This window comes from Pithys albifrons, chromosome 6 (genome assembly GCF_047495875.1).
Source record: "Pithys albifrons albifrons isolate INPA30051 chromosome 6, PitAlb_v1, whole genome shotgun sequence".
Classification (NCBI taxonomy): domain Eukaryota; kingdom Metazoa; phylum Chordata; class Aves; order Passeriformes; family Thamnophilidae; genus Pithys; species Pithys albifrons.
In genome coordinates, this window is record NC_092463.1 from 26,980,437 (window position 1) to 27,007,961 (window position 27,525).

At 37.6% G+C, this 27,525-nt stretch overlaps 1 protein-coding gene across 5 annotated transcripts in view; it reads right to left on the bottom strand.

The window, feature by feature from the left end:
* Nucleotides 1-27,525, bottom strand: part of NPAS3 (neuronal PAS domain protein 3) — a 605,164-nt gene that overhangs the window by 47,537 nt on the left and 530,102 nt on the right. For all 5 annotated transcript variants that reach the window (XM_071557955.1, XM_071557954.1, XM_071557953.1 and 2 more), the window contains one exon: nucleotides 8,719-8,837. In XM_071557955.1, the coding sequence (XP_071414056.1) occupies nucleotides 8,719-8,837 (119 nt within the window). The remainder of the gene's footprint in view (nucleotides 1-8,718; nucleotides 8,838-27,525) is intronic.

Sequence of the window (27,525 nt, forward strand, 5' to 3'; positions counted from 1 at the left end):
ACTCTTTCCACTAAACATCTATATTCTGCCTTCTCCATAGGATAAAGCAGATGGGCTCAACTACACACCCTTCCTCAGACGAATCAAGAGGCATGCTTAAACATTCAGAAACAGAAGCACAATGGCTTACTTCATTATATAATGGTGAATATGTCCTTTGGAGAGTAAAGAAAAAGGACATTTACACTATAGTAACTTTTCCAGGAAACATGGCCTGAAACACTCGATCAATATTCTGTTGTAGAAGGTAAAACCAGCAAATCAGTGTTTGGGTTACTATCCAGAAGTCATTGCACCAGTTTAAGTCAGGGAATGAAAGCCTCATGTGATTGTTCCCATTAAACTATTGGCTTCAGCTATACTGGTGATGAACATTGAAATGCTCTGTGCCTTTTTTCTCCCATTTTGTCAAATGAGCAAGTACAGAGGCACATTGCTTCATATGACAGCAAATTATATTAATAAATTTAGCTTTTGAGAAAATGATGAGCCCTGAACCTTATGCAACCACCTATTCATGTAGAAAGTGAATAGCAGATGCAAAGTGGAACTATCTGCGTAAGTGAATGGAGCATTTTGATTTTCTAATCACACTTTGATCAAATATAACGAGCTATAGTGAATAATGATTCCCCTTAAATTTTACAATTATTTATTATACGTAGTGCTTCACAGTAGTTAGCAAAGCCTGGAGGTCTTCAGGGTAGAGACACCTATAACGGATGTGAAAAAGTATTAATCAAATTGGAAAGAAAAGTCTCCATTTATATAAAGTTTTGTTTGTTTTGAAATAAGAACAGCAAAGTTTGCAAGAAGCCAAGCCAGCTGCCAGATGAGGAGGGGGATGCTGCCAGCCCTGCTCCTCTCCCATAACAAGATGGCAGGAATAGCAGGCCCAGGAAGCTTCCCTGGCCTGAAATCAAGGAGCAGGAAAAAGCTGGCATATTGCTTCATTTTCTTTCTGAAGACAGGGATTTTGGAGTAGCTCTGCAGCAGAAGTTTGTCCTTTTCTGTGCTTGGCGTTGTTGTTGTTGTTGTTGTTGTTAAAGTTCTGCTAAACTTCACACTATCTGATTTAAGAACCTTAGTCTTTGGCATCTCATTTTGCCTATTCAGGGCAACCATCAAAACAAAGGAACTACCAGCCTGAGAAAATGAAGTGTGATGTGCTGGAACACAGAGCTGATTTGACAATATTCATATGCTGGAAAGAAAGACTGAGGATGAAGTACAGCACGTAATCACAGTTGGCTTTGACACAAACAGCCATTGTTATCTTTGGCAAGTTACTTGATCTCTTGGTATGCCAGCACTTTCCAGTCTCAGACAAGTGTTGAAAAAGTACATTCATTAATATAAGTAGCATTAAAAACAACAGGAAAAAGCCCATAAAACATAATGCTTCACACAGGTAAGAACTGTCCAAAAGGTAAATGTTTAAAAAAAATGTGGATATCAATGTATGAGCCTGTTGTCTATTCTTAGCACACTTTGGACAAAAATTGTGAACTGCTGGAAGTGGCAGACATAGTAAAAGCTAATAGTATCTGCATTTGCACCTGTAAAACAATCTTTAAAGTATGACAAGGAGGTGGGCCAAAATATCCACTGGCAGCAGTTATAAAATGGCCAAGTGAAGCAGGGATGTGGGCAGTAGCATATGTCTGTGCTAGAGCAAATTCTGGCTGCTGAGACTTTGCAGAGCACTGTGTGCTTTCCTTACCCCAGTGAAAGGCATATTCCCAATCATTAACACTAATCAGTGGCAAACAACATTGGTGGATAACTTAAGGAAACAGTGTGGACTGAAGACTTCCATTTTCCAGTAGGCACTCCTACCTCAGAGTATGCTTTCTCCCAGGGTGTAGTAAGAAGTATTTTCTAGTTCCCTCTCTGGTGAGATCTTGTTATTCTCATCCTACTCACAAATCTCTGTCTATTAAGACCAAAGTGGGTATCTTACTGCACTCCTAGTTCACATGTCTACACAACTAGTGCTACTTATGAAAGTGGATCAAACACTTTATATCTCTATGACTCAATAACACTTTGTTCTTAAAAGAATATCAGATATGGTTTGCAACTAATCTCTGTCCATTTTCAATATTTTATTATATATCAGAGTAAATCTTGATCTCACAGTTTTTTCTCTCATTGTTATATCCACTGACTTTTAAGAAAGTAGGCTTCAAAATTAGACTTCCAAAACACCAGAATCCAAGGGAATTGCTGCTAATTTGGTGTTAATAATATCTTTTTATATGCATTATACGTTGATAACAGAATTTATGAAAACAAAAAATCTCCCAGAAAGTAATCTGTCTTTACTCAATTTTATGTTTTTTTTTTTCTTCCAGAATCTGGTTTTTGATTTTCCCTTTACCCATTTTGGAACAAAACAACAGCTCTTAGGCTGTATGAACATTTAAAACAATATTTGAAGAGAAGCACATCCTGATACAGGTGTCAGGAATACTATAGCTCCAGTCATCATGAAGAATGATCAAAGCTTGAATCTTTCTTTTAAAGAAGACTGCTATTAAAAAGGCCTTTTATATAATACTGGTTAATTTCACTAATGCTGCTGCAATAGTGAATGCCTAACATATTCATGTCTCCAGACAGTAGAACCATGATATAAATCCCATTTAAAAGATGCTCAGCCCTGAAAATGTTTTAGAGAAGGTGGAGTTAGTAGTTAGTGAACATTTATAAAAAATTGGTTGAAGTATTTAGATGCTGAGTGTGAAGCAAGCTTTTCCAGGCAGCTCTCCAATAGAATCTCACAGTTCTATAGCAAGGCATAAAATGAACTCTAGTCTTCTTAATCCTGTTGCAGACCATTATTTCTTGAACCATATCTTTATATCTGCAAGTAGATACTTCATAAGACTCATATTGGCCCATTAGTATTTTGTTCTTTTATAAGTAATGCTGCATCTTTACTAGCTAAGAGACTTCCTTTTCACTAAAAGGTCATCGATTTACATGGGTGAATTCTTGATCAGTTCCTTCTCTCTGACAAATTACCTTTAAGTCTTCCCAGTGCTGAAAAGTCTGGGGAATGCATGTGCTGACATTTAGAAAACTCTTCACATAATGCTTCCTGATGTTGGTTTCTTATTCCTTCTTCACTCAATTAAGGAGGTGTGGCAGTAGCCATGTGATGAAATACTAAATTCTGAAGTTTTCTTTCTTCCTATAGAGAAAGGTCAGGACATCTTTCAGGGACAGAGCAAAATCCTTGACAGAAAATGTTTTCAGGGGGGAAAAATATTCGAGGAGGAAAAAGAAATTTAGGCTAAGCTGGAAAGTGGGATATGTGAATTCCCTAAGGCAGAAAAGGGAATTAAATCTGACTCTGACATAGCCTACATCCAAGAAATGTACTAATCATTAGACCATTACGCAAAAACCCACTTGCTTTCTCTTTTCGCCTCCTTCTTATTCCCCTGAAATGGAACGTGGGTTTCTGCCATGATTTATTGGGACCTTAAAGTGATTGTGAAATAGGGACATCTCATTTCTGAATTCCAGGTGAGTCTTTCATTTGGATGAGAAACAATAATTACAATTTTGGATTAAACCAAGAGAACAGCATCACAAGGTGAGTGCAATGGCATAATTTTGTCTCTCTAACAGATTTTTGGACTCTCTTGCCCTCTTGGATTAATGAATCCAAATTTTGCCGAAAACTGCACTTAATTCAAGTGCACAACTGACGTTTACAAATATTGCCCAACTCTTGAAGTTCATATAAAAAATGAATTTCAATTGTGAATAAAGGCAGGAATAGTATGAAAAATACTCATAATAGAACTGTCACAGGCATAAAATTTCAAGAAGAAATTTAGATTTTCATCCCCAGAACTGGCATTCAAAGAATTCTAGCTTTATGGTTTAAGTATGAAATCTGAGAGTACAGACTCAGAGAATGTTTAATTTTAAACAAGTTGGTAGGAAGATGCCATTGCATGAGACAAAAAGATGAATTCATGTGGACTATAAAGACTAATTTGTGAAAACACTTTTCTGGGGTTTTAAATATTATTTAAATAGCATTTAAAATATTTTGATATACAGAAAATGATGTATGAGGTATAGCTAACCAAACTTGCATCCTCCTTTACTGAAATGCAGACATCAGATATGCAACAAAACATCAGAATTTCTAAACTAAACATGTTAAACCAATTTTTTTGTTATATACGAGAATTTACTCATTGTTATGCAGCATGTTCACTGGAAGGGACAGCCCGAGATTTTATAAGGTGTCCTTAACTCTGCTGATGGGTCTCCAAGAAGTTTGATTGCCAACTTCATGGGAGAGGGTGAGAAAACAGATGTTGGTTATCCCAGATTCAGAGATTGCCACAGTGACAGCAAAAGTGCAGGGGAATCTCCTCATGTTTGCTTATCCAATTCTGTAATAGCTTATCGTGAGAGACCTAGTCCATAAAACAGGAGGGGATTATGTATGGTTATATACTAACACATCCAATGAGTATATGAACTGTGAATACTGGCAGCTACTGCCTCTGATGATGCTTGATGCTTTGACTACTTCTTGAGCCCATTAGTTATACTTTGCTCAAGTGACCACTATTGGGTCCTTAAAGTTTGAACAAAGAAAATCCTAGCAAAAATCTGACATGCAAGAAAACATGACAAAACAATAATAGGATACTACAGAGGAGTAGGAAACGTATCACTGGACCTGAACAAAGGAATTTTGAATTAAAACTAGCCCTGACATATGCCTGAGTATGTCAGACAAAAGAAAAATTAAAGGTGGGATAACTGTTAAGGGGATGTAATTGTGATCTTCAAATGGAGGAAAACAAATGGAAAAGAAGATAAAATGGAGAGAAAATCTAAATTAAAAAACTGCCTTTCACTGATGGAAAAAATTGAAAAAAGGTGGAGATGTTATACATTTTCAGCAGTGAAAAAACAGTAAGTCTCTTCAGTACGTATCTTAGACAACTGCTGTAACACATTCTGAATTTCATAAGTTTTTTATGTGTAACAGTCTGATTTCTGTTTCAATATTTCTTTTGATAGAAAATTAGTCTTGACTAGATCAACTTGAATGATTAATCAATTTCATTCTCTGAGTGTTTACAATTTTACGTGATTTTCATAAGGCAGGAATCACTCATTCTGAAAATTGGCTAAGCACCTTGTGGAGCACCTCATTCATTTGCTGTCTACAGAAGACAGTCACCAGCAGTCCTCAAAGCCAGGAAAAATGGTAAAATGGTGCTGAGCTCAGTAAGAGTTTGGATCAAGACACAACTACTTCAAAAAATGAAAAAATATTGTCACTTGTGGAGGACTGAATCCACAGGGAGCTGAATATCTCTGACAGAAGCTAAAATTTGACTCATAACATAGAGAGTTCCTAGCACAGTGCCAGAAATGAATGGTTGTATGCTCATTCAGGAGGGTTACCCAACCACAATGACGGAAGAGCTCAAAGGAAGATGTTAGCCAAGGGCCCTTGCTTTTTGCAGATGGGAAATTAAGTGCCTTGTTGTATTACGAAGGTGTAAGGGTGGCTCCTGAGTCAACCTGCCCTGGGAGGATTTCATGCAGGAAGTCTGCTGCACACGATCCAAGCTTGTATAGGGTTTCCTGTGTAAGTGCGGGAGTCCTTCCAGGGACCTCTGATGCAGAACTTTGTCAGCTTTTCCCATGATCTTTGTCAATATTATGCAACCATTCTTCCCTTTGATAATTTCTTATAGTGGTTGAGTTTTCTTATTCTTGTTGATACACCAGCTGAGAATGATGTTTAAACAAAGCAGTTCTTAATACTCAGTTTAAAGGGTCTTCACCTGATCCAGCTCTCCTAAAGTGAATATACTATCTCTTGGGGGCTTGCTGTGGCTGTGGATAATGATTCTTCCAAGACATACAGAGGGCCAATAACCATGCTTTTGAAAAAGTGTCAAAGTACAATTCATATGACTGGACAAAGCTAAATTCAGCCAAACGCTGTCAGTTGCAAAATCCCCAGAACCATCAAAAAGGAGAGGAACTGCACATCTATTTTTACACCTTCTTAGGGCCTGTAGATTATTTATGCAATTTTACTCAAGCTGACTTGCCTCGTGAAAAAATTTGGAAAAACATAAATGTTTTATTTACAGACAATTTTGTTGATTATCATAGTTTTTCTTTTTATTCATTCATTGAGTCAGGAAAACTGGCTAAAAATGATGTGATCTTTCAAAACTCATTTTGCTCTACTTGTGACATCTCAGTTATAGTTTTAAGTGTTTCTACCAGCAGTTCTAAGAGAAATTAAATTATATTTACGTGATAGACATTACTGTGTCTTTTGAGTAAAGGGTCTACTGTGAATTTCAAAAACTGTATTGTAATGAGTGAAAACCCTGTCATGTGAAGCCAGCATAGTCTAGATATGTCCTGTTCCGATTCTGGAGTAACATTAGATTGTCAGGAGTCCAAGAGACAGAATGACAGAGTCACTCACAAGTCTTCCTTTTGTTCTCACCTACATTCGGCAAAAAATGTCACACTAGAAAATCCACAGACAATCCCCTATGTTTACCCATTACTGTTGCATCAAAAATACCCAGTAAAGCAAGCTCTCTATCAATCTGACTTTGGCCTAGCCTGGGTGGACCCTGCTATGATGTGAATTAGTATAACTTTGATAACCTGAAGAAGCAGTGTGGTGCTGTTCACATGCTGGAGGGGAGAGACCTGACAGGCTTGAGAGGTGGGTCCATGCAGACCTCATGAAGTTCAACAAGGACAAGTGCAAGGTCCTTGGGTCGGAGCAATCCCAAGCATAACTACAGGCTGGACAGAGAGCAGATTGAGAGCAGCCCTGAGGAAAAGGACTTTAGGATGCTGGGGGATGAGAGGCTGAATGTGAGCTGACAATGTGCACTTGCAGCCCAGGAAGCCAAATGTATCCTGGGCTGCATCAAAAGCTGTGTGGCCAGCAGGTTAAGGGAGGTGACTCTTCCCCTCTACTACCTTCTGGTGAGACCTCACCTGGAGTGCTGTGTTCAGCTCTGGGGCCCACAACACAGGAACAGAGGAGGGCCATGAAGATGTTTAGAGGGATGAAACACCTTTCTCATGAGGACAGGCTGAGAGAATTGGGATTGTTCAACCTGGACAGGACTTGAAAGGGGCCTACAGGAGAGATGGAGAGGGACTTTTTATAAGTATATGTAGTGATAGGACAAGGAGAATGGCTTAAAATTGAAAGGTGTTATGTTTAAATTAGCTATGAGGAAGAATATCTTTATTGTGAGGGAGGTAAGACACTGGAACAGGTTGTCCAGAGAAGTGGTGGATGCCCCATCCTGGCATTGTTCAGGGCCAGGCTGAATGGTGCTTTGAGCAACCTGCTCTAGGGAAAGGTGTTCCTGCCCACACCGGGGATGTTGGAACTAAAGGATCTTTAGGGTTCCTTCCAACCTCAACCATTGTATGACTTCATTCATTCATTCATTCATTCATTCATTCATTCATTCATTCATTCATACATTCATTCACCTTCTGCCTCCTTAGACTGTCAGTACACTTCCTGTCTTGACACCTCCTAAGACTTGTAAACTGGTCAGCAAGAAAAGTACTCAGTACATTCTTTCAGGTGTTGACAATTAAGCAGGACATGGATCAAAACTTATGGTGCCTTAAGAAACCACTGGTTTGGACTTAAAATTTTAACTAGCAACTACTTTAATTGTTTGGGCCCAGAAACCATCCAACAGAAAGACTACCAGTCATTTGTTTGCAAAGAAGACATTTCTACCAGACTTTTACTGTTCAGGTATGATGATGCTATATTCACAGAATAGTTTTTGGGAAAAGTAAGTTGCAGAATTTGGCTTTAAACTTCTCTAAATCTTTCTCTGAAAACAAAAAAAACCCCTCTTGTGAAAGTTTTTAAATGAACGTTGACAAGCAACTTCTTTAAATACACACATTCTCAGACTTACTTACTTGCACCCCTCTTTTATCTTGTATAAAACTTAATGGCTGACATATTTCATTCCACAAGTTGACAATGTTAAAAATGTGCTGTTCTTTCTAGTTTTAGTACACTGCAAAGCCACTGATAGCTACAGGCACTATGAGCGATATATGACTGAAGAAAAATGAGATTACCACCGATAAGGAACAAGAGACTTCCATATCTTAAAAGAGTCTGAAATCCAGCAAATATGATCCCCAGCAGCAGATGCCCCTCAGACAGACAATGAAAGAAAAATGGTGGAAAAGGACTCATTGCAGCTTGCTGTTTCCTTGAGCTGGAATGGCATCAAAATGAAATAGCTCTAGTATACGGTCTGCATGGAGAAATCCTACCTTCTCTGGGAAAAACATAACCCAGAGATGAAATGAGCAGTAATTTTTCACCATGGGAAAGTGATGTTACTATGACTCCCCTCTTTTAGTAAAAGATACTTTTATTTTAGAAGTGTTGCTCTTTTGAAGGTTATCATGCTGTTATCATCAATGTTTATCATAATAACGATCAATTTAATGGAAGTGAAGTACCAAAGTCAAACCTCAGGCTGGAAATATGGTATTAATGATTCTTTAACAAAAGGAATGAGACATATGCAAATGTGAAATAGCTCCTTTCTCTGTCTATTAAGGTGTTCCTGGAACATGAATGAATGTAATTTTAAGAGGTCAATATTTCATGCTACAGTGCAGCCTTACCTTGTATCCTGACGATTTGATGTGCACTCCTCGCTTGGTCAGTGTAGATTTCATTCGGATGAAAAAAGAGCGCTCTAGAGTGTTGTCAGTGGTTAGTAAACTGGGGCTTGTAGATTCCACTAGGGAATAGAAAAAATACATATACACATAATTTAGATTTTATACATCCCCTCTAAGCTATTTTTCAGGTGCAATCCTTGAACTCACTAAAAATAAATGACTGATGGATGCTAAGAGTGTCGTAATCAATCTAACTCATTTAGAAAATGTTTATTTAGCAAAAAAAATTTGAAAAATATATGTATACTCAGTAAATCTCATTTCCAAGTTATTTTTTCCCCAGAATTTTTAACAGATATTTGTCTCATTAACTCTTTCTTGCACAATTTTGTTACAGCTGGAGTTCTGTTGTTAAGGTATCACATTGTTTTAAAAACTGTTCTTCAGCATTTTGTGAAAGGCAAAGTCTCACTGAGAAAGCAATTCTGATTCCTGAAATAGTCTGCAAATTCTGCAAGCATTTATTCCCTACCCTCTATTCCTCCACTGCAATGATACATAGGGTGCATCACTACTGGATGTGAGTGCCTTGGTTTCCCCATTACTGAGGGGAAATTAGGGATTTTATTATCAATAAAGCACTAAACATCCTAAAGGCAAAAATTCTCAGGTAAATAACACATATTATTATTATTATTATTGTTATAATCATCAACAATTATTGGTGATTAATTAGTCATTAATGAAATATCTTTTTAGTCTATCTGAAGAGATTTTTCTAGCTCACAACAACTATATCTCTCACCTATGCTTCTCACTCCCTCAAATGCAACCACTTAAGACAGTAAATACACTTTTAGTTTATATAAACCACGATAAAATAGCGTGTACAACCCCAGTCAACATTGAGATATTCTTGATGCAATCTTTATTATTACTACTTTTTAGGCCTGATAAACAACCTTTCCCCAAAATATTGTTAATGGGAAAATTCTGGAGCAGCTTACAATAAACAAGCATTATTGGAGACAAACAAACTTTTGGTTTGAGTTAGGAATTAGCATGGAATAAAAAAATTATTTTGAAATTAATCTGCTCTTGCTTAGGAAAACAATACAAATACAATTACAAATTACTAGTAGAAAGGGTTCAAGTATTTAAAAAGCATTTGTTATGCAACCAATAGAAACCCAGAAACTTGTTTGTGAGCTAAGGATTATATTGAATTGTCCTTGGTTTAATGTGGTCAAGTTGTCTTGTGTTTGTGACATTTTAGATCTATTGTTATAACTGAGAAGAGTGTCCCTTTCTTTAGTGTCTCTCTTAAGATTTTTTTGTTTTAGAGAGCATGAATTCGATGTCATTTTAAATGTACAGCTCTTTATCACTCGAGGGAAAAGCAGAGCCATGTTATATTTAGTACTTTCATTTCTTCTGATTAAATATGAATTACTATGAAATTTTTCTCATCATCTAACACACCATAATACGCCAACAGCTTTTTAATACACTATATAAGCACAAACTTCTGCTCTAAGAGTTTAATTTGCCCCTCTAATCCAATCACATCAACCTTATTTCTCTTATCAGAGATTCCCATTTTGAATTAAATGAGCTCATTAGTTTTAATCAAAAGCAGAGAGATCAAAACTTAAACGTAAATGCTTTAGATCAGAACTGTCAGTCAGCCGTGCAGTTCTATTTTACTAAAACACAAGATCAGAGACCCTTAGAACCAATTTTTTCTCGTAAGGGATGCCAAGAGCCTGAAGATGCTATATCCTTTTTTTTTTTTTTTTTGCTCCCAAGGACAGATTACACATTTAAGGTTAGACTTAATTTAGAGTATTTTTTTTCATTCTGGTGGAAGTGGGAAAGTGTTACATTCTACCGTTGCTTCACATTTATAGGTATGGGTCGTTGGAGACCTGAACAAACGTGAAGCCATCACAACCCATGCAACAAACCTGTCCTCAAAAAATTCAGCTTTGTTCAGCAACATAAGATAAGAAATAAAACTCTGAAAGGAAAGATATGTGTTTCAGGGTATGGGATAGTGAAACTCCAAAACAGCAGCCACAATCACTGGGATAGCAGCAGCACTGGTAAGATGAGGATCATGATTAATTATTATTTTTATTGTACAGTACAGTGCAGTAGTTAAAGAGTACATTAAGAAACCACAGCATGGGTGCTTCCTGCTGTGTGAAGAAATGCTAAAATCAGCTTAACAAGTGTAGTTGTTGTAGTCCAGCACATTATGCTCTAGCACAGGCAATAAGTACAATATCTCCTCCTGTGTTCTAATGACAATTACCTAAACACACAGAAATATTGTTAAACACACAATACATCATACTTGAAAAAATATAAGACTGTAATACATATGTACCATTCTCAAGCTATTGCAATTAAAATTTCTCTTTCATACACAGTTTTATGAAAGACAGGAAAACATCAGACGTACAGTAAGTATTGGCATTGACATTTTTTGGGCTCATGTAACCACATATCATAAGCTTAACATAATTTTGCTGTTATTATAATATGTACAAGTGTATACATCTCTATAAGTGTATGTTATAAAATGCAGATCATTTATCCAACAGACTGGAACAGTGTCTGCCATATAAATATGTATTCAGAAGTGTTTGATTTTCTTTAACAAAAAGGACCTGAGAATGTATGTGTGAGATGGGATTAGTTACCAAAAAGTCCAGAACAGCTTATGAACAGCATTTTGAATTTCTCTCAGGAGAGAAACATTATGGCTGACAGTACAAATCTGCATTCAGAGTTGCACCCACCCACAGTAGATACTATAACAATGCTAACGGTGATTATGCATGCAGGACTTTAAAAATAGGATGTGTACAGAACACATCCATCGATGTCAGTGAGATTTGCACAGGAATATATAGAATATGGTCTATTATGAGTTCTCAGGGATTGATTTTAAATGCCTATCACTCAGCCTTTTCAATTTTTTTTCCAATTATGTCAAAGAAAGCTTGCAATATGAGGAACATCAGAATGAAACCCTAGCAATTCATTTTTGATTTTTTTTTAATTTGTATCTAAGACTTTTAAAAAAGCCTGAAATAAACAAGGTCTGTTTGGCTTGATCATGTAGAAACTAAAGATGTCTTTTGCACTGAAAAATAGGGCTCCTGGCCTGAATTTATGGAATTTAAACCTACTGCTGTTTTATAAACTTCTGAAATTGTGAGTTCAGAATGCTAATTATGTGATAAAAGTCAATGCTTACCGCATGTGAATGAAAATATTTTACACTGTCATGCTTAGAAGTATAAAAAGTAAGCCTGGATTGTCTATGCAGAGCAGGCAGCTGTGTACTTTGTTGGGAAAGCACTCGCCTTTGTTTGTCCCTAAATATCTTCAGCAGATACTATTAAAGGAATAAACCTCTTTTTTCATTCCCAAAGCTGATAATGCAGAATGAGATTTCTAGATTTCTAGACACCAGAAATGCATTGTCCATTTCAAAAGGCATGAAGCTGCAATCCACTATACCCATATGAAAGTGTCACAAATGTTAAAAAGCTTAACTAAGAGCCCCAGAACCAAATGCACCAGATTGCACCAGTACCCAATTCACAAAATTATTTAGTTATCTTCTTCTAAGTATTTCTTTGTGAACAAGGCCTGTAGCTCTGAGCCTTCAATGGGTTTTGCCTGGGCAACAATCTTGGGCTCAGACCCCACAAATCAGTCATGCACTGTTTAACTTCGCATACTGGAAGAGTTATTCTGATGTTCTGAGTCACAAACATGCCCATAACTGTTTGGAGCACTGAGGTCCATGGCTCTAGTCCTGCCATGATTTGCAGAGGTACTGTGCATCTCTGTGAAGTCTGAGTACCTTAAATCTATAGAGCAAAACAATGCAAATTGCTCTTACACAGCAATAACGCACACACTATCCCTATGACTGATTCACAAGCACATCCAAATTTGGATAAACAATTTGTACCCCTTGAAATAAAGTAGTTCCAAATTTGATTTATATCTTAAATAATAGAAAGCTGCCATAGTAGGATGAATAAATGTTCACCAGCTTTGGGGGTTCTTCCCCCGCCCCGACATGCATTAAAAATAATCGAGAGGAGAAAACTGCATTTTCACATGCCAAACAGATAAAAGGTAGGCTTCTCATTCTTGGGAGGACCAGAAGCTGTAGAGGGAAAACCAAACACCAATAAGGAATTTCAGGGTATTGATGGAAAGAAATCTTATGGTTTAACACACAGGATTTTCTTGATTTTGTAGCACTTAAGGAAGTTTTTACCTGACTTTCATTTTACTTCTTTGGAAACATGTATTCATACAGCTTTTAAGAGACATTCTCAAACACCAACTATACAGTCATCTCCTAAGAGAAACAAACTAGGACAACATATAAAGCGGTAAGAAAAAGGGAGCTCTCTTTTCATGTTATCTTCTACACCTGTAAACCTCTTCTCACATTTTCTTAAAGTCTTATAAACCTTTGCAGAGGCAACTGAGAATAACTATGTTGAGATGAATAATTAGGTAATACAAATCTATCATTTTCAGTTGGACTAGGTACATCTTAGTAAATGTTTCTATTTCTTTTGTGCAGTTTGCTGTCTGCAACCAGGCTTTCAAAGACTTTCCAGGAAAATTTAACCTTGAATACTTAATAGTCTTCAGAAAAGTGACTCTCAAAAAACACACTCTTGCCAAGATCATTCTCTCTCAGTATTTTACAGACCAAAGTTGATCATTTTATAAGCTAAAAGATATGTTTTCACAACTACCAGCCCAGCAAATACAATTCAAAAGCTACAAGTTAAGAGAGTTTACTTTCAGTAAGTGCAAGTTACTATACTTGGCACTTGTGCCAGTGCATGGTTTTAAGTGGAGTGGGTTCAGGGTGATTGCAGGTTGAACATGGGCAAGTACTGGAAGCTAAAACTTGGTCTATAAAACTGTTGAAGAACCTTGGACTATTTGGATGAACCACTCAGACCTATTTATGGACACTGGGAGCCTGCTGGGAGACCAACTGATGAGCACAAAGCTAGCAAATTCTGTGGGTGCTCTCTTGGTCTTGCTGGTGTGCTCAGTAGTGTGCAAAATCAAGGACCATCTGAACTGTTGATTTAACATTGCATGTGGCAGAGGCTCATTCATTCTTCCAAGGCAATACTGTTTCTAAAAGGAGCTGTAGAATAATACTTTTGCTATAAGCTGTCCCAGTTATAAACAGGAACTTAAATTTCTGAATAACCTGATTTTGATCTGAAACTCATTGTACTTGTAGGCAACTTGATAAGATTCTTAAATTTTCAATGTTGCTATTTACTGAAAAGATAAAGAAGTAAAGAATCGACCCCCAGGCTTTTGGTAACTTAATTCTGTTCTTTTATTTACTCAGGGGGAATAATGGTGGCTTTTGGCCAAGGCCTCACTCAAAGAGGAAGACTCAGGGCAGCTCTTCCAAAAGAAATGGAAAGAAGGATGACTTCCTCTAATAAAATTTTTCCAGGTAATGTTTTTGGACAAGATAATAAACTGTTCTTTTTTGTCACACTACCTCCAAGATGGAGACAATTCACTTTTCATGACCTATAAGCCTATTAGAAATTCGAAGGCATAAAACCTTTAAATCCCATCAGACTTCTGTTGAAAGCTAGTTCTTCTAATGTTTTTTATTTGATGTTTGGTTCCCCCCTTCCCCTAACTCTTACCTCTTCAAATTTTCCAGATCCAACAATTGATAATACAGCCTGACATCTCAGTTACAATCAGGTTCTCTCATGTAAAATTCTTATTCTTTTACCAGTAATTTGACATTGAAGCCTCACATATATATATATTTATTTTTTTAATAATTAAAAATACTATATATATTTACACATAAAGATATGATTATTTTTAAAATTACTGTAATTTCTGGACTTTGGTCCACATGTGACAGCACACGCTGTTAAGCTTAGATGTTTGAAACTGAGAGAATAAGTGACTAAGATAAATACAACATATCTTTTTTAATGTGATAAAAGTACATATATTCAGGCAGAAGCCAAATCAATGAAGTAGCAATGAATTCGGATACAATAGCCAAAAAAGTGGGAGAACATGTTTAATATCTGATCTGCTTTATATATGGTGGATTTACAAGAACCTGGATATTGTACAGGAAATTGTTGACTTGAATTCTTTGGCCACAACAGAGTGTCGTTAATATTTTTAATTTGCATAGTTAATAACAACCTTTTATTAGTTGAAAATTGCCTCCAAAGAAAGTAGTGAAAAACCTAGCGCTATACAATATAAAATTTAATGGGACGAGCTATTAGAAATGTACAGTTCCTTCATTCAAGGGATGAATTCTAAGTGACAGAAGGCTTAATTCAGTTGCCCACACATACATCTACAGCATTCCTGCCTCTGAGAAGTGTACAGGAATGGCAGTGTCACTGAGGACCTCCAGAAGTCCAAGTGTTTCTGGAGTAGCTGATGGATGCCGTATGTGTCTCAAGTAGCACTGGTTCCCTATCTTTGGGAAATTTAAGCCACTAGAGCTTAAATTTAAGCCATTTAAGTAAGTAGGAATACTGTGGAAGCACTTGGAACAAGTTAACAGAATCACAGAATCACAAAATATGCTGAATTGGAAGGGACCCACAAGGATCATTGAGTTCAACTCCTGGCTCTGCACAGGACCATCCCCAAGTCACACCATAGAGTGTGTTAGAGCATTGTTCAAATGCTTCTTGAACTGTCAGGCTTCGTGCTGTGACTACTTCCCTAAGGAGCCTGTTCCAGTGCCCAACCACCCTCTGGGTGAAAAACCTTTTCCTAATATCCAACCTAAACCTCCCCTGACACAACTTCAAGCCATTCCCTATGGTTCTGTCACTGTCACCAGAGATCAATGTCTGCTTACAGCCATTCCCCCTTGTCTTATCATTACATACTCTTGTAAAAAGTCCCTCTCCAGCAGTCTTGTAGCCCCCTTTAGATAATGGAAGGCTGCTACAAGTTCTCTCTGGAGCCTTCTCTTCTTCAGGCTGAACAATCAAATTCTCTCAGCCTTTCCTAGTATGAGGGGTGTTCTGTCCCTCTAATCCTCTTGGTGGCCCTCCTCTGGACTTGCTCCAACAGGTCGATATCCTTCCTGTGCTGGGGACACCAGAGCTGGACACAGCACTCCAGATGGGGTCTTACGAGAGCAGAGGGGCAGAATCACCTCTCTGAACCTGCTGGCCATGCTGCTTTTGATGCAGCTCAGGATAGGGTCAAATATTACTTAATGTCTCTTAAAGCTTCCCTTCTTCTGCAACTCCTTATATTTCTTCTTCTATTCTAGAAACATGTCTTATCACCCTATTAATTCCCAACATATGCAATTTACTTCCCATATAAACTTTATCCCACAGAATTCTTTATATATATGGTAAAATAAAGAATGAGTTAAGAGCCAGGATAGAGTTATAAATAAAGTATTGCTAGGATGAAGCTATGAATAAGATTTCTGTTACCCTATAATGTTGAAAGACAGATTTTACAACAAATATTGGTAGGTCAGTGATCTATGAAATACATAAAGCTTTTTTGCCTGTTTGAAAACAACATAATAAAGATTTGTTATTAACAGAACTAATCATGATAGGAAACTTTACCTCTGAAAAGCCTTTGGAAATGTTACAGTCTACTGGGCTTCAATCCATTATCTAAACACTCACAAATGCATCCATACTTATCCAATAGACCAGAACAACTTTCGAAGAGCTGTTATGGTCTAGTGAGTGAGTGGTACATAAACCTTACTGCATATGAAGATCAAACTTCCTCTTACATTTTTACATTTAAAGTTAATTTACTTTAAGCAATGGAATAAATAAACTGACCTGACCTGTGGACTTGGTTTCATACGAAATCAGCAACACTCATAAAATTTCAAAGTTGTGAAAGTCCCAAAGAAAATTAGCACAATGGTATAATTTTCTTACTGTTTACTTTGCAGCAATTCTAATGAAGATCGAAACAGGACAGAACCAATGAATAGGAGAGATCTTAATATTAGGAGAGTACAGGATCATAAACAGTAGTACACCTATTCTCTGTTAAGGAAAGAAACTGGGAACTGAGGAAACGGCAAAGAAAAAAAAGGACACTGACTAGTTTTGAGAGTAAAAATTTCACTGAATTACCCAAGGGCTTTATGGGCTTGTGAGGAATACAGGACTAGGTGTTTAATCTCCTCTGAGATGTGGCTGGTTTCTGTAACTTAAATGATCATTATCCTTTTTGAGCAACTTCTTATAAACAATTTTGAGCATTTTGTTTCAGCACAAAACTGCCATTAAATGCTGATGTTGTTCCCCCACTTTCATGCCCTAGAAGGATCAACTGAGGGTATTTTTTCTCTCTTCCTAGTTTTCTGTTCTTGCTTAGTAACTTGTGAATCATTAACTGACACTACAGAGCATAGCTGTGAAAATAACTGTGGTTTAGAGCTGCCAATAATGGCCCACTAAAGTTCCTTCCCAGCACATGGCATAAAAACCCTACAACAAACATTAAAAAGTCCCTTCTGATGTTGCTTAACATTGCCAGCCTGCTTGGGCTTAAAAAGCACAATAAAGAGGTTGCTTTCCAGATTTTCATATGCCAAATGGGAGGTGCCTTTTGGTGAAGCTTTTCCCTGAGGGAAAGAAGAGCAGCTGAGTTACCTCATGCTGCAAAGTTGATGGTTGGATGATCCCACTCCGGGGAAACATACACAAGTGCCACAGTCAAGCTGCTACTAGTGGATGTGTCTGTACTCAGCAAAAAAGCAGTAGGAAAGTTCAAGAGAAAAAACAGAGTATCATAAAGATAGTCTTTGAGAGCACATGACATCCAGCAAAAGCCATCATGCAGCAGCCTGAGTATGCCAAGGAACAAACAGTATGAATGCAAAAAGTGACTATATTAAATCTTAGTGGAATACCCTGAAAATACAGCCACTTGAGGAATCTATTTCTTCAGAAAATACCTTTTGTGCTGCTGGAATATTTGGGGGATTCTATTTTCAGTACCTGTGTTCTGAATATAGCGGAGCAATGCTTTTATCATGACTATAAAATGGTTATGAGCCAATTCCTCATATGAAACAGTCAGTAACGTGGGGCTTTTTTATGACAAGCATGATGTCAGACAAAGGGCATCAGGACTCAGTCTTTGTACTACAATACAAAATAACAATACATAAACACCTTTGTGAAAGCAGCTTGAAACCCCATGTTTTCTATTAAAAAGTCATGTTCAATCTTCACTGTTGATAGAACAGAATAGCTAACATACAGAACATTGTATATCAGAAAGGTCAATAGTTATTATGAGCTACAAATATATTTTTTTCCATCCTTCAGGCTGTTTAGCGCATATCACAGCATGAGCAGCTGTCTTCTTTAATGCTTTTAAAATTAGAATCCCAAAGAGGAAGAAAAAATTACATTTGCAATGATTGCTCTTTGCTTTTGTAAGTTTACTTTAATACACTATTTTATATACATGAATCTTCCATGCAGCCTAACCAAGGAGCAGTAACTGGTTGCTACTATCTACTGGATTGCTATATCCATGTGTATAGAATCCTGACAAAAGAAATCACTTTGCACAGAGTGTGTAACCTTGTTGAATAACTTGTCCAGGAAAGTACGTTGCTACTGGGCATATGTTTAAAGCAGGCAAGCATACATGTGCAAACACAGACTGATCACTCCTAATGGGAAATGCTTACTGGTTTAGCACCAATAAACACAGAGGACCATCTGACCTACCACTTTCTGTTCACACACTGAAAATTGAAGAAAACAGCGGTAACATTGTGGCATCATTTGATCTCATATTTTTCCAACACAGCAAGTATCTGGGTTCATTTTGCCAACAGTGAACAACTGCTTAAAATTGCAAACAGGTTTCCACTGGATTTCAATCATATTGGCTCTACCAAACTCTTCCAATTTCCAAGTTTGAACCTTATCTAGATGTGTAATTGTGTGTCAAATGCAAACTAGTATTCTATAAACATTTTGAAGTATGTGAGGCAAGAAAAATTTTCTGTATAAAACAACTTTTTAGATAATTTTAAATGGTTCAATTATTAAAAAAACCCCCCAAAAACAAACAAGCTGGAGTTAAACACTATGTTGTCAAGGGAAAATAAGTATAACTGTCTAGAAGAATGTTTTCATCATAGAGTTTAATGTTTGGCTCACAGATAACTTCAGAACTGGACAGAGGCAATAGGTGTGGTGCTAACCATCATGACATGGCTTCATAGTTCAGAATACAATCAAATGACACTTTTAAAAAGTAAGAAAACCTATAATTTCACATACTCAGACAGAATCTACTTATCCGTATCAAAGCATGTTTGACTAACACTTTTATTTTTAACAAAAAAAAAAAATGGAAAAAAAGAAGAAATATAGTCTTTCCCCTATCTTGCCAAACAAGTAACACTTAAAAATATCCTGTGAATAGAACTATTATTTAAACATGAAAATATTTATGTCCTGTGCATCCAAACATATTTCAGAATGCTATTAACATTTCCACCATCCCAAGATTCTCTGTGTGATTGTTCCCTCTCATCTGTCACACAGAGGCTCCATGACCGGGTCCAGGCTAAGCTGAATTCAGGCAGGCTGCTAATCCTACCACTGCTGAGGAATTTGCTAGCACAGCTGGCAAAGTAGATAGCTGATGCTATTGGGATCTGCTGCTCATGTGGTAGTGCTTCCAGCAGCAGTCCTCGCCTTCAACACTCATGTTCCTGGCTGAAGAAGACGTAAGAGACGCACCCAACTGTCCAGATTTTTCTATAGCTTTGTCCATTTTGGCTACTGCTTCCTTGTTCCTGTTACAATATTTTCTCCACGGGGCAGCACGTTAAATTAAATATGGCAACACCATTCCTAAGGTATATTAAAGAGTTCTTATACAGGTAAGTTAGTATTTATGGATTTCTTGGCTTGTGCAGAATTTACAAAAAAAGCCAAAAATAATGACAAGTACTAGGCCATTGAAATTCAAAAAGTGTTAAGTACAAGTATCTCAAAAAACTGCAGACTTGGGGCTGCTGAAAAAAACTCGAACCTAATGGTAGTTTCAGTGAGCTGCAGCCATGCATTATTCTTAGGAAACAATTCATTCAAATTATTTGGTAAAATCAAATGTCAAATGGACTGGTCATCTTACTTTTATTATATTTTCTGCCTTTATTTATTTTGCACTGTAGAAATAAGAAGGTTTTTGACAGACACAATCTGAACCTGTCCTATTACAGAGGAAAGAGCATTTTCAAAAAATCAGCCCACAGTGCAGATATTTTGGCATGTTTATCACAAGGCTTGAATGGTAAACACTTAACAGAAAAAATTCTAGAGGGTTTTTAGGCTTTAACAATGGGAACAATGACTTTTTTTTCTCCCATAATGCCCCTTTAATTCAAGCTTTAAATAACATAAAGCCAGACTCAATAAGACAATCAATAATAATTTCTCTTCCATTTTTTTGTAACCAATTTTCTACCTTCAGTGTTTGCAAACTGCATAACTTGGAGAGTGATCATTTAGGCACAGTCATAACATCGTGGGTTGGTGAAATTTCCATAGTACAGTATTTCCTGAGTTTTTCTTAGTTAAATTTTTTCTCATTTTATTTTCACAATCCTAGAGTTTGCACTGTTTCTTTTTCCTCCAAGTCTGAAGATCACCCCATGGATTAACAAATGATTGAGGATTGTCTCTTAAAAGACTCTTTAAAAAAACTGTCAGAATCAACCTGAGACAAAGATTTATTATGAACTATTTAAAGGGCTTAATATATGTATCCCCAAAGAGCCCTTGGAGCAAACTAAAAAGGAAGAATGGAAATCTCAAAGAATGAGAAAAATCTCCAATGCTCCACTTTCTTCACACCATGATTACTGTTTACTCAAAGGATAAAATGCCTAACCTGTCACAAGAAGTCTTCAGAAGCTATATTACTGCTGATGTACAGTAAAAAATCCAAAACAATGAGCCTCGACAGTAATATGCCTAAGAAAGGCAGCTGTAATTTGCTTTCTAACCTGTCCACCAACACACTAATGTGGATACATCTTGTACAAAGCACTGATCTCCTGACCCAGACAGCAATCAAACAACTGCCAGAGTGTTTGCTGTCACATAAACTGTGACCATTACCTTAATTATATGTTACCACATAACAAACCTTCCCTAATGAGCAACTCTTCTCCCACCTGTGTGCCAGCTAACCCTTCCGTCCTTGAGGAGTATCACTATAGATGATTTCAATTTGAAATTTGAAAACCATATTCATATGTAGTACTTCCAATAGATAAAGATATTATGCATTTTAACAAGGTTAATTGTTTTACTAGACAATAAAACAGGCACGCATATACTAAAGAAAGAGAATTAAAAAGAAATGTGCTATATACTACTGGTAAACTTTGAGCAAAACTGGATATGACCTTTGACCATATGTTCATATATAAATATAACCATTTTTGCATATTCCTTTGTGTTTAGAGAAGTACATAAAATACTTCCGTATTGACATTTTTCACTTTGTGCCTAAACCCAGGAAAAGTACCTGGGGTCACAGTTCACACAAATGGTTGCTTTCCTTCTCTGGTACCAATGTACAGCAGGTTACATTTTTTCTAGTTTTTATCTTTTTTTTTTTTCAGCACTTTATTTTCTTCTGTTGTCAAATGTTTAGGCCATTTCCATTCACATTACTATTTACAGGAAACCATATCCTTATGAACAAATAACATACAGCTTCTCTCTCTCCACTGGAGTTATCCATATTCCACCTCAGAAAAAGTACTGGGCAAAAGAGGGAAAGAATGAGGCACAGGATCACGATTTTGCCCATTTCTTCTTATGGGACAGTTTCAACATTTTACCCATTCATGCTAAATGCATCTCTAACCGAAGTAACTCAGTGGGAAGCATCTGCAGACTTCCCATCTGCTATGTGTTTTACTTGAACAGTGAGTGTCAGTGTCAAAACACTTCAAAATGAAGCTATTACGTCAGAAGATCAGAAGGAATGTGAGAGCAGACAATTGGACAACTGAGCAACAGATGAAATTTCATGCAAACAAGTACAAGATTGTAGCACACTTTTAAAGAAACTTTAACTCCTGTATATTGAGGAGCTTTAAATAACTCTAACTGGGCAATAAAAGGAAATGGAAATATTTCATTTAAACACCTGCTCTGTATAGAGACCATTACAGCTAAAGACTTGAGATGTTAGAACACAATAAAAATGAATCTATTATTAATAAATTTATAAAGAAAATATTAATATGCAATTATGCAACTTTATGAACCAAGCTTTACACTCAGTATTGTGTTTAGTTCTGGTCATCTGTTACTAAAAAAATAGAATAATGGAAACAGAAAAATTTCAGTAGAAGGACCTCTGAAGAGAGATTAATGAGATTATAAATATTTAGCTTTGAGAGCAGATAAATTTGACAAAAGGTACAAACCCCAATGAATTATATATAGAAAATAGAATTAAACCAAGGATATTCCCACTAAATTGAACAGAAAACACATTTTGAGCTAATAAACAAGTGATTAAAATAAATGATTTCCCCCACAACATGTAATCTCTACAATTATCTATCTATCTATCTATCTATCTATCTATCTATCTATCTATCTATCTACCTATCTATCTATCTATCTATCCATCTATCCTTCAAAAGAAGGACTAAATATCCATGAGGATAACCAGAATAACCATGCTACACTATGCATAATAAAATTTACATGATATACCAAGTATCGTAATTCAATTTATAAGGCATAGTTACCATACTGCAGATTTTACATGTGGTTTGGAAGTATTTGCTACCAGCTACTCTAAATGATAAAAAAATTGACAGGATAAACAGTATTCACTCATATACTCTAAGTTCTGGTGTTCCTAAGAAATTCCTTTTGCATATAAAGATATGTCACAGGATATGCTTCTTTTGTTTACTTATTTACCCCCAGGTTTATAATTCTCCAGTGATTCCTAAATATTCAGTAGCACAGGAAAAAACTGAGTCCTTACAGAAAGAATACATAACTCCGTGGTCTTCTCTTTCCTTTGTTTGCTGGCTTTGAATTTGAACATTCTTACGCACTTACTCTAAAAGCTAAAAGCAGCAACATAAGGCTGATTTGTATTGAGGTAGAAGTAAATTCAGAAGCTAAGGAGATCTGTAGTGAACCTCTTGCCAGTGGTTCTCTTCTTTGAGTACTGAAAAATTCAAGTACTTTCAGCTGAAGTCATTACAGGTCCTTGAATGGATTTAAGATTAAGTGAATATCTCGCTAAGGCTTCTACAGGTGTGCTAACCAGAAAAGGAAGGTCAAAGAAGGTGTATTCCCCTGATAAACAGTGCTGGAAAACTGTTAACAGTAGATGAGGAGAAGGCTGAGATACTCAAAACTTTTTTTGGCTCAGTCTTCTATGGCAACCTCACTTCCCACACCTCTTGAGTGGATGAACAGCAGGATGGGGACTGGGGGAACAAAATGGTTCCTACTGTAAATAAAGGTCATATTCATGGCTGCCTGAACAACCTGAATGTACGTAAGTCTATTGGACCCAAGGGGCTGTGTTTCAGAGTCCTAAGAGAATTGGCTGATGTAGTTGCCAAGCCATTCTCTATGATATTTAAAATGTCATGGCAGTCAGGTGAAATCCCAGGTGACTGGAAAAAAGGAAAATATTGTACACATCTTTCAAAAGAGTAGAAAGGAGGACCCTGAGAAGGCTCACCTCTGTGCCTGGGAAGATCACGGAACAGATCCTCCCAGAAGCTCTGCTAAGGCACATGGACAGGGTTGTGATTCAAGACAGCCAGCATGGCTTTACCAAGGGCAAGCCCTGCCTGACCAACCTAATGGCCTTCTGTGATGGAGTGGCTGCATCAGTAGACAAGGGAAGGGTTACAGATGTCATTTATCTGAACTTCCGTAAAGCCTTTGACAGGGTCTCCCCCAGCATCCTTCTCTCTAAATTGGAGAGAGATGGATTTAATGGGTGGACTATTAGGTGGATAAGGAATTGGCCAGATGTTTGGTGGCCCAGAGTCCCTCTGGACATCAGTGACAAGTGATGTACCTCATGGGTCTGTACTGGGACCAGTGTTACTTAATATCTTCATTCCTGACATAGACAAAGGGAGGACAGTCAGCAAATGACAACAGGGTGAGTAGTGCAGTTGACCCTCCTGAAGGATGGGGTGCCATTCAGAGGGACCTGGACAAGCTAAAGAAGTGGGCCCATGAAGATGTCATGAGGTTTAATAAGACCAAGTGCAAGGTCCTGCACCTGGGCGAGGGCAACCCTCAGTCAATACAGGCTGGTTAACAACACAGAAGATGAAGGGAGGTGATTCTGCCCCTCTGCTCTGGTGAGACCTCACCTGTAGTATTGCATCCAGCTCTGGGGTCCCCAGCACAGGGAGGACATCAGCCTGTTGGAGAGAGTCCGAAGGAGGGCTATCAAGATGAGTAGAGGGATGGAGCATCTACTCTATGAGGAAAAGCTAAAAGAATGGGGATTGTTCAGCCTGGAGAAGAGAAGGCTTCAGGGTGACCTAATTGCATGCAGCCTTCCAGTACCAGAAGGGAGCCTACAAGAAAACTTAAGAGGGACTTTTTACAAGGGTAGGTGGACTTTTTACAGGACCAGGGGAAATGGCTTAAAACTCAGAGTAGGTTTAGATTACATATAAGGAAAAAATTTCTTACTATGAGCATGGTGAGACACTGGATCAGATTTCTCAGGGAATTTGTGGATGAAACATCCCTGAAGTGTTTCAGGACAGCTTGGATGGTGCTGTGAGCACCTGGTCTAGTGGAAGATGTCCCTGTCCATGGCAGTGGGATTTGAACTAGATGATCAAGGCCCCTTCCAATCCAAACAGATGATTGCTTCATAAATGGGAAGCTCCATCCTCCAGCTGGCCTAAGTTGTCTGCCTTTGCTGCATATACATTATATACTCAACATGTTCTGTGTTTTTTTCAACTCTAATACTTACATGGCAGAAAGCAGCTTGCAAAGCTTGCCCATTGCCATTATGGGATTGTTTATGAAGACTCTATGCTGAAGTTCATTTCCTCAGTCATTACAGATGATCTTTAAAAATAAAAGTTTGTTATTACATAGCTTTTATAAGAATAATATTATCTTCTTTGTAGAGAATAATAATAATAGTAATCAGGCTGTTTTCCAAGAAATTATAATAGAGATGTAGCATATTACATATTGTAATCAAAGATTTTTGCAGTTAAAGTATATTCTGTATATTAAAAATATTATTATAAGAATTTTAATTTAATCCTGGTACATTTTTAATGAACAGTTATAAGGTAACCAGAGAAGAACAAAAACCTTACATGCAAATATATTTTACAACACTGTATTTGGTTTCTGTGGCCAGATTTTTGGTAGCAGGGCGTGGCTACAGGAGTGGCTTCTGTTAGAATCTGCTAGAAGCTTCCCCTATGTCTGGTGGAGCCAATGCCAGCTGGCTCCAGGATGGGTTTCCCATTGCTGGCTAAGGGCGAGACAGTTAGGAATGATAGTAATGCCTTTGTGATAACATATTTAAGAATGGAAAGAAAGATATTGTGGAGTTGAAAATTGGAAAGAGAGGAGTGTGAACAACGGAAGAGTGGAGTGAAAACGTGAACAATGTACACACCAAGGTCAGCGCAGAAGGAGGGGGAGGAGGTGCTCCTGGTGCTGAAGCTGTGGCTTCTGCAGCCTGTGGTGCAGACCATGGTGGAGAGCTGTGCCCCTGCAGCCCATGGAGCACCCCTGGGGTGCAGAGATCCACCTGCAGCCCATGGAGGAGCCCACGCCAGAGCAGCTGGATGCATGAAGGATGCTGTGACCCCATGGGAGGCCCATGATGGAGCAGGGTCCTGGCAGGGACCTGTTGCCCAAGGAGAGAGAAGCCCACACTGGAGCAGGTTTACCCTGGTAGGACTTGTGGCCCTGTGGGTGACCCAGGCTGGAGCAGCTTGTTTGTGAAGGTCTGCACCCCATGGAGAAGTGACCCACAGGACCAGTTTTGTCAAGAACTGTTGCCCCTGGGATGGGCTCACGCCAGAGAGGTTCATGAAGGACTGTCTCCAGTGGGAGGGACCCGGGGGAGCAGGGGAAAGACTCCTCTCCCTGACAGCGACAGAAACAACAACTGACTGTAACCCCCATTCCCTGTCTCCCTGCACTGCTGGGGCAGACGTAGAATGTGGGAGGAAGGAGGGATGAGGGGAAGGTGTTTTTAAGATTTACTTCTCACTCTTTTGCTCTGATCCTGTCAGTAATAAATTTAATTAACATCCCACTTTGAATCTGTTTTGCCTGTGATGGTGATCAGTAAGTGACCTCTCCAGCTCTTATCTGAACTCATGAACCCTTTGGGTTTTTTTTTCTCTCCTCTGCCCAGTTGCAGAGGGGAGGGAGAGAGAGCAGCTTTAGTGGGTACCTGGTTTCCATCCAGGGTCAACCCACTCCAAATACATGCATGTCTCGCTACAAAAAAATACAAATTGTACCAGTTAATTAACATGTTTTATATTACATATGTGAGTTCTTCTATACTATGGAATATTACTTGTAATGTGAAATTACTTTTCAAAACCAAAAGGTGACAAAAAACCAACAGGGATCCACGTTCTCTTTATACTCTTTGACTGACTTAGTCACAAAATAGCTCATTATATGGTTTACTGTTCTGTGGAAAAAGAGTTTTCTAGGTCAAAAAATTTAATTTCAGAATGACTTTGATTAAGTGATATTTATATCACAATACAAAAGGAAACCCCTAGCTCTAAAAAGCTTTTGTTTTTTCCTATTTAGGAACCCCATATTCTCCTAGAAAATCCCAGCACAGTGCAAATAGTGATTTCATATAAAAATGTTAGTAGCTGCTTAATATAATCAGATGTTAGAATAATGATAATGATTACCTCATCATATTGGTAATTTTTGCATTCAGTTAGCAAATTTTGCTTTTGCTAACATGATGCAAAAGTTGTTAATATAATGAGCGTCATTGTATTAGCAACTTTATATCACATTAACAAAGATTAAATTTGCTAATGTAATATGACAGTCACTAACGTAAGATTAGTGTAAACAGAGACCAAAATCTCTGTAGACCACCTAAAGGCAATGCTGAACATGTAAGAAATTCTCATTTGTTCTTCCTTTGCTAGTTATATCTTCAGTTCCCTTACTGTTACATCCATCTCTGCTCACTGAACCTTCTACAGGAAGGTCCATTTTATTGAACACAGCAGCCATTAGACAATGATTAACTTTTGATGCAAAATCATGCACCATAAAGTTACTTGTTTAAAGATAAGTGACTCATAAAATGGATCAGCTGATTTTTATCCAACAGAGAGATGTGTTCATGAAAACTGACATTAATAATATTGCTGATTAATTTATATAGGACCTTCCATGATGAATATACTGATGTCTCCACAAATACTGAACAGAGACAGCAAGCATCATCGAACTACATTGCATATGGGGGTCTCCCAAAAGAGACTTCACAAGTTAGAAATTTGTGGCACAAATGCCACAACATTAATAAATGACAAACAGCCTGAATACAATGATCTTTGGGCTTGTATAACACAATATCCAAATGGCTGCGGAACCTCATCCACACGTGTACAAGTGACTTGGGAAGTTAGATATGCTTAGGTATGTA